At 39.9% G+C, this 17,461-nt stretch overlaps 1 protein-coding gene across 3 annotated transcripts; it reads left to right on the plus strand.

Annotated features, from left to right (window-relative positions):
- LOC119795833 (snaclec coagulation factor IX-binding protein subunit A-like) lies at positions 1 to 3,693 on the plus strand. 3 transcript variants are annotated; one of them, XR_005282378.1, is made up of 11 exons: positions 1 to 90; positions 173 to 251; positions 353 to 379; positions 474 to 518; positions 648 to 692; positions 814 to 858; positions 2,065 to 2,156; positions 2,413 to 2,538; positions 2,665 to 2,764; positions 3,392 to 3,518; positions 3,565 to 3,693. XR_005282378.1 is itself a non-coding variant. In XM_038304060.1 (10 exons), exons 2-10 carry the CDS (start codon positions 203 to 205, stop codon positions 3,460 to 3,462), a joined length of 600 nt encoding a protein of 199 aa, XP_038159988.1. In that variant the 5' UTR covers positions 1 to 90; positions 173 to 202; the 3' UTR covers positions 3,463 to 3,616. The 3 variants fall into 3 exon arrangements, 2 of the variants coding, with proteins under 2 accessions (XP_038159988.1, XP_038159989.1); XM_038304060.1 differs by having other exon boundaries at positions 3,392 to 3,616; XM_038304061.1 differs by lacking the exon at positions 648 to 692 and having other exon boundaries at positions 3,392 to 3,617.
- Positions 3,694 to 17,461: the final 13,768 nt, after the last annotated feature.

The raw sequence follows: 17,461 nt of genomic DNA on the forward strand, positions 1-17,461 counted from the left end.
TTTGTTTGTCTTTATAAAGGAGTCGGCCGTCTGCTGTTGTCACTTCTTAGCCTCCTGAGAACTAAACAGTGACTCATCTTCATCAGAGCGGTGAGACTTTTACATGCTGAGCTTGAAGTAGTTTAACTTTGATATCATGTATTTTAACACAAACTTGTCTTTTTCTTCATAGAAATAGTGATTAACCATCATCATCATCATCATGAAGACTCTTTTGCTCCTTTCGGTTCTTCTCTGTGCTGCATTTTCAGGTCTGCATGCAAACATGCCCTCAGTGATGGATTATATTGGTCTATTAACAGCCTTCTAGAATTGATCATGAACTAACTGTTCTCCCTGATTTTCTCTGAAGCTCCTGCTGAAGAACAGAAGCCTTTAGGTCAGTATCATTTGGCCAAAAACACCTTAACAGTGACACTGTGATGTCATCTAAGTCTGTCAGATTTCAAGGTTTGGATTTGATTTCTCTCTAGAAGCAGCACTGGATGTCCAAACCCTGGAAACCGCTGCTGAACCAGGTCTGTGGAATCATTTCTGGTTCAGTTTTTACCATCAAGTTGTTTTCCTGCAGACTGAGAACACGCTAACAGTCACACTGGAACGTCTAATGTGTCTGACTTCAACATTTGCTTCTTATTTCTTTGTAGAAGCAGCATTAGATGTCCAAGCAGAGCAAACTGATGCTGAACCAGGTCTGAAATCTGCTCTGATTTAGTTTTTACCATCAAGTTGTTTTCCTTTAGGCTGAAACACGCTAACAGTGACCCTGTTACATCCAATAATTCTGCTTTCAACATTTGGTTTTCTCTACAGAAGCAGCGTTAGATGTCCAAGCAGAGGAAAGCGCTCCTGAACAGGGTCAGTGGATTCTGTTCTCTTCCACTTTATTACCCCGTTTACACGACCCTGGAAAAACCGATCCATGCCGAGACCGGTCCGAGCTCGGATCAGTTAACCAGGCCGGGCTCGGTTCTGACGACCGTTTACGCATCACGCTATCTCCGTTCCTCGACTCCTCGCCTCCTAGTGACGATCTGCGGTATTACTGCCAGTATAGGAGGAAATCAAGCAGTTGGTGGCGGTAATGCACCAAAAGTTGTTTGCCAACCGCCATAAAACACAAGAAGAAGAAGAAGGCGGGAATCAAGCAAATAGAAATGGCGGCGCCCGTCACATTCAGAAAGTTATGCTTGATTATTATTGCTGTACTTCGGTGTTATTATTTAAAATGTTGCGTGGAGAAGATTTCCATTCTTGTTTATAGCTGAAGAAGAAGTTGTTCTTCTTCTTCTGTTTCTGGAGGGGCATTACCGCCAACTAGTGGAATGGAGGGTGAATCGCGATGTGCAGCCAGACGGAGATGACGCGTTCCGATCATGCGCTCTTGTTATCAGAGAACCGATCCAGGGAAAAACAGAGCCGAGCCCACCTCTGGAACTGGTCTGCAGTTAGCTCGGTCCGGTTGTGTCTAGCTCGGTCCGGTTGTGTCTAGCTCGGTCCGGTTGTGTCTAGCTCGGTCCGGTTGTGTCTAGCTCAGTCCGGTTGTGTCTAGCTTGGTCCGGTTGTGTGTAGCTCGGTCCGGTTGTGTCTAGCGCGGTCCGGTTGTGTCTAGCCTGGTCCGGTTGTGTCTAGCTCGGTCCGGTTGTGTCTAGCTCGGTCCGGTTGTGTCTAGCTCGGTTCAGTTCAGTTTGCTTTCCATTTACACACCATAAGTTATCTCAGTTACTGAGCTCGGACCGGTCTCGGCACGGTTTTTCAAGGGTAGTGTAAATGGGGTAAATATCATCCAATGGTTTTCCTTTAGAGCAGCCGGTCAAATCTGGGAAGCTGTTGGTCAAACTGTTTTCCAGTAGTAGTAAATCTAATGAGCTCTCTGTAGTTAGCGCTGACAGTCATGGAGGGAAGGCTTTGGTTTAAATGGTGCTCAGTAGATTTAGTCTGTTCTGTTTTAACAGGTTGATGATAAAATGCTATTCTAATGCTCTTCATAGCTCCACCAATGTCAAAGTGTAATCATCCATTAATCTAAGCAACAATTCATGTTTTTTTCTCCATGTCCTGCAGCTCATTTCAGCGTCTGTCCAGCTGGTTGGTCCACCTTTGAATCCCGCTGCTATAAGTTGATCCACTCTTCTAAGTCCTGGTTCGATGCCGAGGTAACATCAATCCTCAACTGTCTCTCCTTCTGCAGAAGCCGTATGAAAAATCCCTTACTGTGTATTTCAGTTCTTCTTTTGCAAACCTACATTTATGAACCCAACACTCAGAGAGCACTTGTAATTGTGGACTTGAACAATTTGAAGAGGTGTAACTTTTTTGTAATTGTGAAAGATAGAAAATAATCTACAATTAAACGTCTCCAAAGTTACAATGCACAAAAAGCTTGATCTCTTTAACTTCTGTGTCTTTTAGGAGTACTGCAATGAGCTGGGAGCCCATCTGGCTTCAGTCACCAACCCAAGACAGAAAAACTACCTCCATGATTTGGCCCAAGCGGAGAGTCAGACCTATGCATGGCTGGGAGGATTCTACCTGCAGGTCTCCACCAGAACTTATTATTATTATTTACACATCAAACTCTCCATCTGCTGCTAAATATAGTTCTCTTTCTACAAGAATACATGACAGAGAAAGTAGTAACTCATGCATGTTTTGTATCTTCAGAGTGAGTGGATGTGGATCGACCGTAATTATTTCTACTACACCAACTGGTACAGTCAGTTAACTGCCAGCAGCAACCCCTGCATTTACTTACATGCTAACCGTAAGTATTATTAGTGAAACTCTAGTTAACGTCTATAAAACAAGAATGTGAAGCAGTTTGAGAGGCTTTGTAACATGAAGAACAGGCTGAAGCAACTTAACTAACCTATCAATAATTGTTTTACTTGCATTTCCCCATTCTTCTGAACAATAAGACAAATAAGACACGACCAAAGGGGAATATATAATATGTTGGCCTTTGATATTTATTAAATATTTTATTTTAAGCAATCTTCCAATAGTTTTTGCAGCTTTATTTCTAATATATTCTATGTGAGGCTTCCAACTAAGTTTGTTTTCTATAATAATCCCTAAAACTTTTCTCCCATAAACTCTTTCAATTTCAACTCCATTTATACATTTATGCTTAAATGCAAAACATGCGCTAAATTGCCAACAGTGCACTTTAGACGCCCTTTTTTCCCCTTTCCGCCTCTGTCCTTCAGAAGGTTTGTGCGCGACTGGCTGCAAGTTAGGCTCCTGAATAAAGATCCAGATAGTGAATGTACTCCGGCTGACCTGAAGGGTTTTATCTTTTAGCTTTCTAACAGATAAACCTCAGATAAATCTGATTTCTGTTCTACTAATGGATGCATTGAACTAATTAGTTTATACATTTTTATTACAGTTGGCTGGAGAAATTCTGCGTGTTCCACTGCAAGGCCCTTCATTTGCTCCAAGAACCCATATGGCTGTTAATAATCTGCAGTCTTTGGACGGTCCAGATGAGATGCCTTCTTCTTTGCATACTGACAAACCTTTTTGTATTTGCTTTGAAATAGTTTTTTATGCATATATTTTATACAATGGATGAATTGGTGATTTTTATGTGAATGTTAGTGATGATAAAACTGACATTTTGATTTTATAAATAGGACAGATAATGCAGAACTTGAAACAGGAGTGTCCAACCAGCCCTGGTTGGTTATGTTTTTAGGTGATGAATTCCAGCACTTGTGCCCTTAATTCTATTACTATTCTAAGGTTTAACACTGAAAAAGCCTTTTATATGTCTGATAATAAATCAATGAAGTCTAACAAATGAATCATGCACATTATTTCATTTCTGGTGAGCATGTTGAGGATATGAGTGAAATGCAACAACTCAGTGTCTCTGCTACTTAGTGTCCAACTTGCACCATGATTCACTTTAATTCAGTTTATTTCTATGGCGCCGATTAAAAAGACACTTTACAGTTCACCAGATCATCCAGTCAATGAGGTTTGAAATGGTTTTCTGGAAGCAGACCTGTTTACATCTGTGTATTTTAAGCTAAAGGGATAAACTGAAGGGATAAACGGGTATTGACTATGGGTATGCTAGTCTGACCGGGTATAACCGTCTGACAGAACATCGGCACTGAGGTATCTTGGAACTAACGACATCAGCCAATCCAATCACAGTAACGTAAGTCTTCAAATAAATGGAAAAAGAGGAATATAGCAGACAGTAACACAGCATGGATGGTTCAGTCAGGCTCAGTGAGCATTAGCATTCAGTTTAGAACTCTTAAGAACCATCAGCAGTTGAATCAGACAACTTCTTTCAGATAAAACACAAACAACACATGTAAGAATATCTACCAATTTGTCACCTAAGCAGCGTATTGATTGAGCGTCAGATGAACAGACGGGAAAAGAGGTTTACTTGTTGGCTCAGTGGAATGGAGGATGCAAGAGTGCTCCTTCATCCTCCATCTTTGCCCAAAAGGCTGGATGACTATTGTGGACACAAGAGTCTGCTGAAGGGAAGGTTGTACGGTGCCAAACATCTGTTCTGATTGCAGAGAACCTAGAGATGGGAGCCTTTGACAGACTGACACACCTAAGGACAGCATTTGATGCTGAAGGACTTTCCATACAGTCCACCGGGTTCAGCAAAGTTAAGATGGTGATAACCAGAGGAGGCTGAGCATGCCGAGGTGACTGGCATGATGGAGACAGACACCAAAAGAATACTGGAAATCCTTCTTTCAAGTGGGAGATCATATGAAATTCAGGAGGACATGTGGGCAACACTTTAAGAGCATTTTTTAAAAAAAGCCAAAAACAAAAAGATCAAAGAAATCAGGGCCGTGAAGGGGGGAGCTTTGGAGGAGTGACAGTTTTTCTGTACATTTTATGTTTCTACTGTAGATTGGTTGTCATGGCAAAAAGTATTGAGAATGACACAAATACTATATTTTCACATGATCTGCTGCCCTCTGGTTTCCATGTCAGATGTTGTCATCACATACAGAAATACAATTGCAATCATATTCTGAGTAACAAAAGCTTTTAATGACAGTTAGAATGAATTAATGCAGCAAGTCAATATTTGCAGTGTTGAGCCCTCTTCTTCAGGACCTCTGCAGTTCTCCCTGGCTGCTCTCAATCAACTTCTAGACCAAATCCTGACTGATAGCAGTCCATTCTGCACAATCAATGCTTGCATTTTGTCAGGATTCCTAGGTTTTCGTTTGTCCGCCCGTCTCTTGATGATTGACCACAAGTTTTCAATGGGATTAAGATCAGGGGAGTTTCTAGGCCATCGAACCAACATCTCTCTGTTTTGTTCCCTGAGCCAGTTAGATATCACCTTTGCTTTATGGAAGGTGCTCCATCATGCTGGAAAAGGCATTGTTCATCACCAAACTGCTCTTGGACGGTTGGGAGAAGTTGCTCTGGGAGGACATTCTGGTTCCATTCTTTATTTATGGCTGTTTTTAGGTCAGACTGTGAGAGAGCCGCCTCCCTTGGCTGAGAAGCAACCCCACACATGAATGGTTCCAGGATGCTTTACAGTCAGCATGAGACCAGACTGGTGGTAGCACTCACCTCGTCTTCTCCCAACCAGCTGTTTTCCAGATGTCCCAAACAATGGGAAAGGGGATTGATCAGAGAAAATGACTTTCCCCCAGTCCTCAGCAGTCCACTCCCTGTACCTTTAGCACAATATCAGTCTGTCCCTGATGGTTTTCCTGGAGAGAAGTGGCTTCTTTGCTGCCCTTCTTGAGTCCAGGCTTTGGTCAAAGAGTCTCCGCCTCACAGTGCGTGCAGATGCACTCACACCTGCCTGCTGCCATTCCTGAGCAAGCTCTGCACCGCTGGTAGCTCGATCCCGTAGCTGAAACACTTTTAAGAGACGGTCCTGGCGCTTGCTGGTCTTTCTAGTCTTTCTTGGGTGCCCTGGAGCCTTTTTGGCAACAATAGAACCTCTATGACACATGGTATGGAACCGTTGGTTAAAAAGCTAAAGCTCGTCTAAGCTTAGCTTGGCTCGTTGATGCTGGTAACTAGCGGTCCGGGTTAATTGAGCACACACACAGAGGAGGAGAGGTGGCGTGGTTGAACACATGGACCGGGGCTTTATTTGGCACTTTTTCATAGTATCAATTACGTTATCTCACACACACAGTTCACCGGCGAGAGGGACGCACACTTCTTCCTGGTTTGATAATGTTATTCACACACAAAATAAATACAGCTTCATGCTGACAAAGTCACACACTACCCATCCAGCCACCTCCTTAAAGGGGAATGCTGCATCATGGACTGTTGGAACTCCGATACTTGCTGAACGCATTCTCTGCAGCATTTATCTGCCTTATTGGCAAAAGCCTGTGAGAAATATTACGTAGAAGTCATTCACAATTGAACTGTCACTAATCATAATTCCCGTATGTGTTAATATAAATCAAAATAACTGGCAGCTACTCCGATATATGTTTAATTAAAAGTTAGGAGACAGGTTGGTTAAAAAAAATCAGAGATGTCACGGAAAAGTCTGTTAGTTACATACGGAGCTTTTTCAGCTAAAATGACATCAGATTGTACATTTATATAAGTTAAAAAAGCTGGGCTTCTCAGGAGGAGACGTTTGTCATTAATGTGTTTACTCATTCAAGGGGCAGTCAAGGACAAATGGGAAATTGCAACATGAAGGGAACTGGTTTTGGCCAGATCCCAAAAGGGAAGCGTCTTATTTTTGGCCAAGATTGTCGGGTTTCTATCCACACTCCAAATCAGTGCAGCATCTTTTATCTGCTTGAAACACTTTTCTTTAGACGTTACAGTTAAAAGCATCAGATGGAGCAAATGTCTTATATCTGTTCCTGCCAATTGTCCCTTAATGCTGATGTAGCCTTAGCTTTATATAATAATCATAATAATTAATATTAATATAATAATTATTAAACGCACATCAAATGAACATTTTGCCAAATAAAAAGCCAGCAGTCCTTCACACACGCTATGTAGAGAGAGGGCCGCTGCAGACGGGCTGCGGTTAGCCTCGAGGTTCGCTGGTTGCCATGGTCCTTTCAACTTTGGATTTTTTTTTTTTTATTACGCATTAAATCGGTAAATGAACCATGTAGCGATGCTTTAAAGTATAATATTCTCGCTTCAAATGATCTGAAAAACTTACATTTATTGAAAAACAGCAACAGAAAAGAGAACTGTAGCTCTGGTCCGCCTCCTGACACACTTGCTGATGGTTTCCTCAGTAACGGAGTGTTCTTAAGCTGCTGACTGCCACTACCTCGACGACACAGTGTTTGACAGTTTTGGGAACTCTAGCCAAGCTGAGTTTTGTTGAGTCAAACTGAGTTCTAGTCAACCTGAGTTTTAACTTTGTTTTTTGTCTTTGCCTCCCGGCAGGAAGTCATCCTGCAAACTGGATTTTTCGGACCTTCTCTCCCTGGAAGGATCAACTGAGCTACAAACTGAGCTGGGGTCCAAACAGGAGGTTTGGATCCACTTTCCCCAAGAGATCGTTTGAGCTTCGGACTGAGAAAGGGATTTATCTTCACTACGACCCGTTCAAGTACCGCAGGAAATCTGAGTGGCAGTCAGTTTCTCCGTTCACCTATAACAACCGCATTCTGGGTAAACCCTGTTCTGCCCTCCACCGGGTCAGAAAAACACTAGAATTACAAGCATAAAGACTGGAGTCAAGGATTCAACAACTTCTCTGGAAACGTGAGTCAGCAACCTAATCCTCTTCTCCAAGTTCACGAGTCAAATTTCCCACTGAGCCTGAACTAACCGCTGCGTCTTCCCCTCACTTTACAGTTCCGGTTGAGCAGTGTTCAGAGCAACACCTCTCTCTGAATTATCTCTTCAATAAAACCTGTTAAGCCTTTTCTCCTGGTCTCTCTGTTTGGTCTTCTGCATTTGGGTCTGAACCTTAGTAAAATCATGACAATCTATAAAAGAGTAAATGCCACTTATCTGTCTGTCTGTCTGTCTGTCTACAAAGATCAGACGCTCTACTTTATCTCACCTAAGTACTGTAGGTCATAATAACTTTTTCTAATATGTGTGTTAATACTTAGCTCTCTTTGTCAGGCTTTCTGTCTGTAAAGCCTGCTTTGTTTTTTAATCTTATATTGTAAGATTATAAGTGATGCGTAGTGTGATTATTCAGTAATTTTGCAATGTGCTCAGAAAAAAGGCCATCTAATTACAAATATTTATAATATAAGGTTAAGATGAGGATCTTAACATAGCAATGTTACATTTGTCCTCTGTCTACATCTATAATTTACAATACCAGAAAACAGTTACTCTGGGGTCATAGAGACTGTATTCTCAGTTATTAGGCAAGTTTTAGTTTTGACCTATATCATTATTTCTATGCATATTTTAAAACTCCAAGTTGTATAAACTTGAACGCTTATTGAATACAAACATATAGGCTAATGTGTATTTGTTTAATGAGCGAGGAAAGGGCCTATAAAGCTCAACACCCAATATAAAGGTGTGCAAAATTATTAGGCAGCTTGTTTTCGTCAGACAAAAGGTGCCAAAAAAAGATTTAAATGACTCTGAAAGGTGCAAACTGTAAAAGCCTAAAATGGTTGATATGTTAGGAAAAAAGAACTAGACCAAACACTTATTGTAAAACTCATTGGAACCCTGTTACTCATTCCTGTATAAACTCTGAAAAAAAGATTTTGAAGTACAATAAACAGTGAGATGACAATTTTAGTGTCAAAAATGTAAAACTATTAATTAAGGCATTAATTGGCATTAAAACTAATGAAATGTGATTATAGAGGCATTTAAAATGCTTTAATTAAAAATAAATTAATTATAAAAACGATTTTGTCAAATATATCAGATATAACTGGTTCCGCTTGTTATCCAGCAAAAACAAGCTTTGTTTAGTGCAATAATTCTAGCTCCGCCCTCCTGATGATGTCATTCCATTCCAGGTCCCACTGTGACATCATCAGCTCCGCCCACCTGATTTTCAAGCTTACAGTGATCCTGCCTGGGCAAACAGTCCATAGCTGATCGCAGAAGGAGAAGGAGGCGTCACTAGGAGCTAACATTGACTTCAGGCGCAGAAAACTGTTCTTTTTTCAACTGAAACCAATCAGTGAAGAAAAACAGCGTAGATAAAATTTACTTTAAAATCATCAGAGAGCCGTCCAGGTTGGAAGAGATCAAAAGAATCAGCATTCTTCAGAATTTCACAAACTATCAAGGCAACAGACACCATGTTCCTCAAGGGTGGTATAAATCACCGAGTAAGGCTGGAACCAGAGAACAAAAGGTCAGCTCTTCCTGCTAAACTACCACCTCTGCCAACCAAACCAACAACATATATCAGCCTTGAAAAAAAGAAATTCCGTGAAAAATGTCAGGACATTGTAGCGGAGCAAATGGCTAGGAGACTGAAAGAGGAGGAATCAACTCACCAACGCAGAAATTGTAAAAGGGAAGAAAGTTGTGCTGTAGCAGAGTGGAGACAGAAGCGTGATGAAAATGCCAAATGGAAGGAGGAATGTAAAAAGATTGTCTTTAACCAAATAGACGATATAAGGAAGAAAGAAGAGGCCGAGATTGCCCAAAATCAGAGAAAAGTGCGTAAGGAAATGAGAGAGGAGCAGCGTTTTGCAGATAAGCATGCCAAGTTAAACGCCGCTACGGAAAAGTCCCTGACTGAGACATGGGATGCCCAAATACGTTATAAAAAAAACCAGAAGAAGAAGGAATTGCTTCAGACCAAAGCCAGAGAGAGGGAAGCCATGTTGAAATGGGAAAAGGCAAATGCACTGAATGAAAATGAAAACAGGAGACAAAAACAGGTTAGAAAAACTGGGTTATGTGAAAAACCGCTCAAACCCATCGTCAAAAAACAAAGTGAGTTTAACCAAGGTTTGGAGGAACAAAGCTCAACACAGGGGGAAACATGTCAAGATGTTTATTCTTCGTTAGCATCGGAACTACAGGAATCTGAAAAGGCCAAACCACTTGAGAAACGCGGGAAAGCTGTCTACCACCAATTCCAGGACATCTGGATGAAGGAAAACTTAGGCAAGAGTCTCAAGAAGGAAAACCAGCAGCAGGAGTTTGCCAAGAAAAAATATGCCGCAAAGGAGAGAGAGAACAGGGTGGATACAGGAAAGACTTTCAGGGACACAGTGGAGGCTAAAATGGAGAAGCAGAAGTCAGTTCAGGACCAAACATGTCAGGGTGTTAGTGTGCCGAAGGAAAGCTTCACTACTAAAACAGCGTTTCTACTACAGGACTATGACAAGGCCAAATGTCGTGAGCACCGTAGCAATGCTGTGCGCAACCAGCTACATGATATATGGGTTAAAGAGACTTTCAAACAGAGTCCCAAGAAGGAAGAGCTGCAGTCTGACACCCATGGAAAAGTCAAAAGTCCTGAGCAACAGATCAAAAACGAACCAGAAGATAACATTTGTGCCCTCAGTGAGAGGATAAAGAGGTTAGAAGCTAAACAGAGGGCTGAACAGGAGGAAACTAAAAAGAGACGACAGAGAGAGAGGGAAGAGAGGGATAACGCTAAAGCGATTGCTTTAACGGAAGAAATCTTTGAATTAAAAAGGAAAATAGAGGAACGAGAAAGAAAAAAAGGAAAAATAGTCCTTGGAAGGCTCCTGCCCGGACCGGATGAAAAGGCAGAACTAGAACACCAGCAGAGAAGGGAACGTAAAATAAGCCAATTTGAAGAGATACAGGCCTTCCGTGAATTCCACAAAAAGCTTGCAGAGAAAAGAAAGCGCAAAAGACAATTAATGCTGCAGGTATACGAACAGAGTATTAATTCATCAATTGATGTCATAAAAGGTTCATCGAAACACCCGCCAGCCTCACTACCACCACTGATGGAGGATATGTGGTATCCTCCATCTAGACAATCAGAAGAAGGCAGTCACGCTTCTAAAAGTCCAACAACCCTCAAACTACCTCCCATATAAAAAATCACAACGGCAGACCTATTCACTCATTTATTAGAATGACTCAAATGCAACCATCAAAAAAACACTTTTTATATTTTTTCTATACCACTAGTATTTATTTTTAGTTTAACAAAAGCTACATTTATTATACAATAATTATTTTTCTATTTTTGTAAACTTCTCCCTTCATCTTTCCAATTTGTTTCCTATTATTTATATCCGTTCTGTTTCATTAATACTTTCATCTCCCTTAATCGGTTCTCTCCGGGTACTCCGGCTTCCCGTCAGAAGTCCTCCTTCACGCTTTATAAGACTATTGGAAACTAACGACCACAGCTGTAAGCACATAGTTGTTTATAAAAAAAATTCTGGACAACGAAGCTTCGATTCGCCTTTGCAAAGGGAGAGGAGCTTCAGCAGCACGCATCTGCGAATAGCAACTCTGACCCCCCCTGCATTACTGGCTCTTTTTAGGCCCCGTCCACACAAAGTCAAAACGAACACGAAACGCTAATATTTTCCAGAACGTTTGTCGTAAAGACGGAGACGTAAAATAAATGTGATCGTCCACACGAATGAACGAAAACGCTGCAAAATGTATGCCAGGCCTGTAAGTGGCGCTGTGGTGTCAAAGCAAAAATAGGCGAAAACAGGCAACGAAATGTTGGGCATGCGCAGTAATATTTATACATGGTTGCCCTGCGGGTCCATTTTGGTGGTTCAGTCAAATTCAGGTGCTGAACTATGTGGTCGATATTGCTCTGTTCTTCCTGGAGATATTCCAGAAGAAGAAGATTCTGTTGTAAGCCCGACAGCAGGGTGAGTAGCATGAGCAGCAACCATTCAAAACAGTACGGCGCCATTGTTGTTGTGATACTGTGTCGCGCATGCGTGTTTAGAGGCGATGCTATGACGCATGCGTGCAGGGCCGGCGATTGCTATAGGCGAGATAGGCAATTGCCTAGGGCGACAAATGTGTTGGGGGCGCCCTCTAGCGTCGCCCTTAGGCTTACTTCCCATTAATCATAGAATTAGAAAAAAAAGCGAATTAAACCGGTTATGAAGCGTCCGTCAGTTTGACTTAACCTTACGTATATATAAATAGCAAAATATGAACAAATAAATATACCACCTTTTTATTTATTTATTTTTTCACATTTAAGAGAAAATCGGAAAAGATTCTGATCACTTTTCAAGCGCCCTCCAACCCGGAAGTCGTGACGTCAGAACGGGAGCGTTCATGGCGGCCTCCTGCACTAAATGCGATAGCCAAAACGAGAAATCTGAAAGCAAAATTTCGACTTCAACCGAGCGATTCCTACCAGGAGACCATTCTGATGTATCAGAGGAAGAATATTTGTGTCTGGAGCCTCACATGTTCGACCCAGATGTTTCAGATGAAGAGAAAGAAGGCAGCGGACGAACAACAGCGAGTTGGACAATGAGTGGAGATTGGACGTCGGCCGGTGTTATGCCCAAAAGTGCATGCCTGCCGAAATATGCATCCCCAGTCGCGGGAGCACGCCTCGCTCTGTTGAACTGCATATCGACGAGGAAAACGGATTAAAATATGTTCAATGGAGCTTAGGTTCTTATATTAATGATATAAAAACGTTTAAAAATACCTCTCGTGGGAAAAAAGTTGTGGTTATTTGGCAGATTAATTTATAAAATTACGGATTTTTTGAACAACATTAAATCCAAAGATTTTGACCATGGTACGGCTGATTTATTTGTTGTGGTCTCTTGTTATTTACACACAACACTAAACCGTGGTAGCCGACGTGAGTTTGGAGTTTGCAAAGCTTTCTCTTAAGTGGAAAATCAAACGCGCATCTACACAGCACAGCGTTCACAGACCAGTGAGATGCGTTCGCTGCGCGTCAGAAAGCTATGGTGCATTCAGGGGCATTGGAACATTTTAAACTTACAAGAATGAGGCATAAAACAGAACTGTATTTTACTGAACTGTATTGTATTTTTTTTTGTTGTTGTTTGTTTATGCATCTCACTGGTCTGTGAACGCTGTGCTGTGTAGATGCGCGTTTGATTTATAATCATCAAATAATCATCAAAATGGACTTGCACTGATGAGCATCAACTAAGAGGTCTCAAATAAAATCTCATTTGATGATACCATCAACGAATTTGCCATTAGGAAGTCCAGACGAGTCAAATTTTAATGCTGCATCAATTTTGAAGGTGAATAGAAATATCCGAAACAACTGATAGAACCCCAACAACTTCAAACTTTTAATTTTGTAATGGTATTCATAAAAGCACTTTTGTTTGTAGAGGGTTAATCCTTTCTTTAATCACTAATCAATGTCAGAAATCAGGGTAAATATACCTGATATATTTTATTTAGAGGAAAATTTTGTTTATCTCATTTCTATTTATGTTCAAATGATTTAATTGAACTGGAACAGAAAATTTAATTTAATGTTTATCAATTACTTGTAGTCCTTGGTTGAACAATTTCTTAAATTTATTATTTTTTTATTGTTATTTGGTAATTTCTGAAATTGATTTATTTAATATTTGTTTAATGTGTGTTAAATTTGTTAATTGTCTGAAATAAAATAATTCATTGATTCAATCCAGTTTTTTAGTTATACTTTACCTAAGTGTCCTTACAGATGGTTAAAAGTGTTTTTGCACAGTCCTAACTTTGAGTGCGTAATAAATTATTTAAAATAATAAAAAAGAAAAGGTACTGAAACCTATTCTGGTATTTGTCTATGCATCACTCCATGCTAAGTTACAGTTTTTTTCTGAATGCTTAAACACAACCTTGATGCTTATAGCACAATTTCTAAAACTATTAATACTTATAGCAAATCCACTCACTGAGTTCACAAAACTAAAAGAACAAACACTGCTTTGCACTCAATTTGCAATTTTGTAACACACACTTTGCCCAACTGTAGGCACAATTAACCGCACAGCACTCTTTGTGGAACTGTAAACACAACTCAATGAAGCACTAAACAGATGCTAAAAACAGTACTGGTATTACGTATGGCAAAAGTGAGGAGGGGGGGGGGGGGGGGGGGGGGGGGGGGGGGGGGGGGGGGGGGAGGGGGGGGGGGCGCAAAACTCAATCTCGCCTAGGGCAACCAAAGGGCTGCAACCGGCCCTGCATGCGTGTAAGAAAAAAAATGCGGTCAGAGCTTAAAGATGGAAACGCGAAAACGGCGTTTCAGAATCCTCCCACTCTGAAGGCTGAATAAAAAAAAGATTGTTTACAGACCCCCGAAACGCCGGCTTCGTATGGATGAGAGGCTGGTGAAAATTTATATCTTTCTCCTATTATATATTAATATTCATATTTACTCACTATAAAAGTTTTCACTCAGTCTGTTTCTCTCTCAAGGCCACACCATTCCCTGCAGAATGTTGTTTGTAGACCAGACATAGCTTCTTCCCATAACAATCCAGATTCTTTCTCAAGGTTTATTCATAACATGTTACTGTTAAGCAAAGTGTGTGTAATTTGTTATGACTCTGACTGCTTTCCATTGTTGTAACTAGGGGGGAACGAACCCTGCCCAGATCAGAACAGAGCAGAATGCTGTGCCATGATGACTGTTCTCTCTTTGCAAAGATGATTAATAAATGTGCCGACTGAGTGAAATCCATCGATCTCCGTTTATTTAACTAGGATAAATAGTTGAATACTTCTTTCCCACGACACTGTTTTTTATTTTATTATACATTTATTTTAATTTATTATTTACTTTTATACTTTTATATTTTCCAAAATAACAAGGTTGTTCATGTTTAGAACATTTGGAATAAAAAAAGGTTTTATTTAATACATTTTTCGTTGGTGTCAGATTATTTATAGCCTAACATAATGGTGATGAACACTGGTCGGTAGGGCCCCCTAGGATTTTTTGCTCTGGGGCCCCCATAGACTCTAGAACCGCCTCTGTAAATAATTAATAGCAGAGCACGGCTAATAATATATGAACACACATGGCTAACTAAACACTACTACAGAAATGTACTACAGTAATATAAAGCAGATTATCCAACTAGAAGCCTCATATCCATTTTTACACGGCAGGAAAAGTTATTGCTGTTAATTACTGTTTGATTAACCACGGCAACCGCGGTAGCCATGGCAACCGCGGTAACCACAAGCTATAAACGCAAGCGTCCTATGCGGATATTAATTACAACACTCTACAAACTAGCATGAACAGCTCACCCAAAAACAAGAAATGCCAAAACTTACGGTTTATGAAGGAAATCCTGGACTGGATCCTCCAAGTCCTTGAAAATAAGGAGACTGGAAGAGTTTTGGCTGTGAATTCGAACAGGTCTACCCTTCCGTGGGTTTTAACTGTCGGCTCTGTTGCTTAGCAACCGTGAAAGTTGACACACAAAGCAGGAAAAGAATGAATGGTTTTCAAAACTGTTTAACTTTAAAAAAATAAATAAATAAACAAAGTGAACAAAGACTACACTCACAAGAATCCAGAGTGGTATAAAGGTTCCAACCACCGGCAGCAGGAACCAATCAAATCAAATGTAATGATAGAAACCTTAGTCAGTTAAATAACCTGCTGCTGTCATTCTGCACATCTCTGATGTTGCTGCTATTTTCAAATATCCATTATTGTAAAAATGTCCATAGCTGCATATTGGTTATTTATTCCCCAGTTTTATATTGTTAAAACACTTTACAGGATTTTATTTTTTATATTTTAACTCTTCCCTATTATTTATTCTTATAAATTTTTCTACGGTCCTCATTTGTGTGACCATTTTCAATAATCTTTCTGCTGCTGTAAATTTGCCCATTGTGGGACAATAAAGGGATTTTCTATTCTATTCTATAAAAGGGGTAGAAAGATATAAGTAAATCTAAACAATGTATTTACAAAAAATATATCTGCAAAATCTCTAATATTCAACAACAAAATACCTTTAAGCATATTGTGCAAAACAGCAATGAAAAAATTAAACTCCTATCAGATTTATAGTCCCCACCCTGCAGATCTATTAGAATCTGTCCTTAAATTCCAGCCAAACATTTACACAGTAACAGATTAAAACCTTTAGATAAATCAAACATTACGCCACATATCTGACTCTATAACCATTAAAACAACTATTTTCATTCATTTCAGACGGAACTATTCACAGACTGGATTATATTAAACTGAACTTCCAATTTTCCCCACTGTTTGGCGCCAAGTAACCTTTCCTCTGATCACAGCTTGCTTGGTCTCGCAATGAATCCTGGGATATCTTCATCACTGTAGTCTGATAGAATGTGCAAATTATCTCCAGGGAAGGTCTCTTGTGCATTTGCATGCTGCAAAATATCAAAAATAGCTTGAGACATTATATCAACCATTCTTTTTGATCAGGTGAGGACACTCTTTGGACGGCTGCTGACAGATCCATGGACATGCTGTACATTGATTGTTGTGAATGAGCAGGGCACTGAGAGATGTGAGTGCATCCGTTTAACAGGCTTCAAAGATGCTGCCCCCCCCTATTTGCCAATTATAATTAAGGATTATGTAAAAAATGTAGGAAATACACAGGTAAAAAAAACATTCTTTAATACTAACAATGCAGAAGAGGCTCTGGAATAAATTTTACAACATTTGTTAGGTTGCTAACATATATATTCAAATTATGACAATAAAGAAGATTGCCATGGCCCCTGTGAAAAAGGCTAATTTAAAAGTAAAACTTATAATGGGAAAGATTTCCAGATCCCAACAAAAATGAGCCACATCTTTCCCCTTCAACCCCCACAGGAGATGATGGGACCCGACAAAAACGGAACATGGAATCCCAATTGCTGCAAATTGAACATTTATTACAACCTTTATTGTATTTTATTTCTTAATGAAAATATTTCTGTAGAATTTTGGAGTCTTTGTTTTTATCCTTGTGGTATCGAAAATGGTATCGAGTTTCGAATATTTTCCTTAGTATCGGTATCGAGTTGAAAAGTTTATTATCGTGATAACCCTACTGTATACTGTGTGCTATATACAGATATCTGAATAACTGATATCTTGCATTTAGCCTTTGTTTTTTTTTAGATAGTACGCGTTTTACAAATGTTGAAATGTTTCTGAAAACACAATTCCATAACTCCATAAACTAGACTCTAAAGACTAAGCTGATATAATATTCATTATTTAATGTTGTTAAATACATTTTAACAAATTAAACCCAATTTTTCTTTGAAAATGTGAATGCAAAAAAAACAAAAAACGTTGATACTGTGTGGATTAGAATGGATGCTGGTCTATCACCAGCATCCAGATCAGATGATGATGTGTTTTAGTCCAATAAAACATCATCATCAGGACCACCACCAGCAACACCAGCAAAACCAGCAACAAAAGCTGGTCTTGCTGGAATGACCACAGCTGGTCTTTGCTGTTTTTTTCAGCAGGGTATATATAGCATGCATTACCAGACATGTATTATGTAATTACCATAACAATATGATAAATACA

The sequence above is a fragment of the Cyprinodon tularosa genome, unplaced genomic scaffold (assembly GCF_016077235.1).
Source record: "Cyprinodon tularosa strain WSP-4 unplaced genomic scaffold, ASM1607723v1 ctg525, whole genome shotgun sequence".
Taxonomy (NCBI): domain Eukaryota; kingdom Metazoa; phylum Chordata; class Actinopteri; order Cyprinodontiformes; family Cyprinodontidae; genus Cyprinodon; species Cyprinodon tularosa.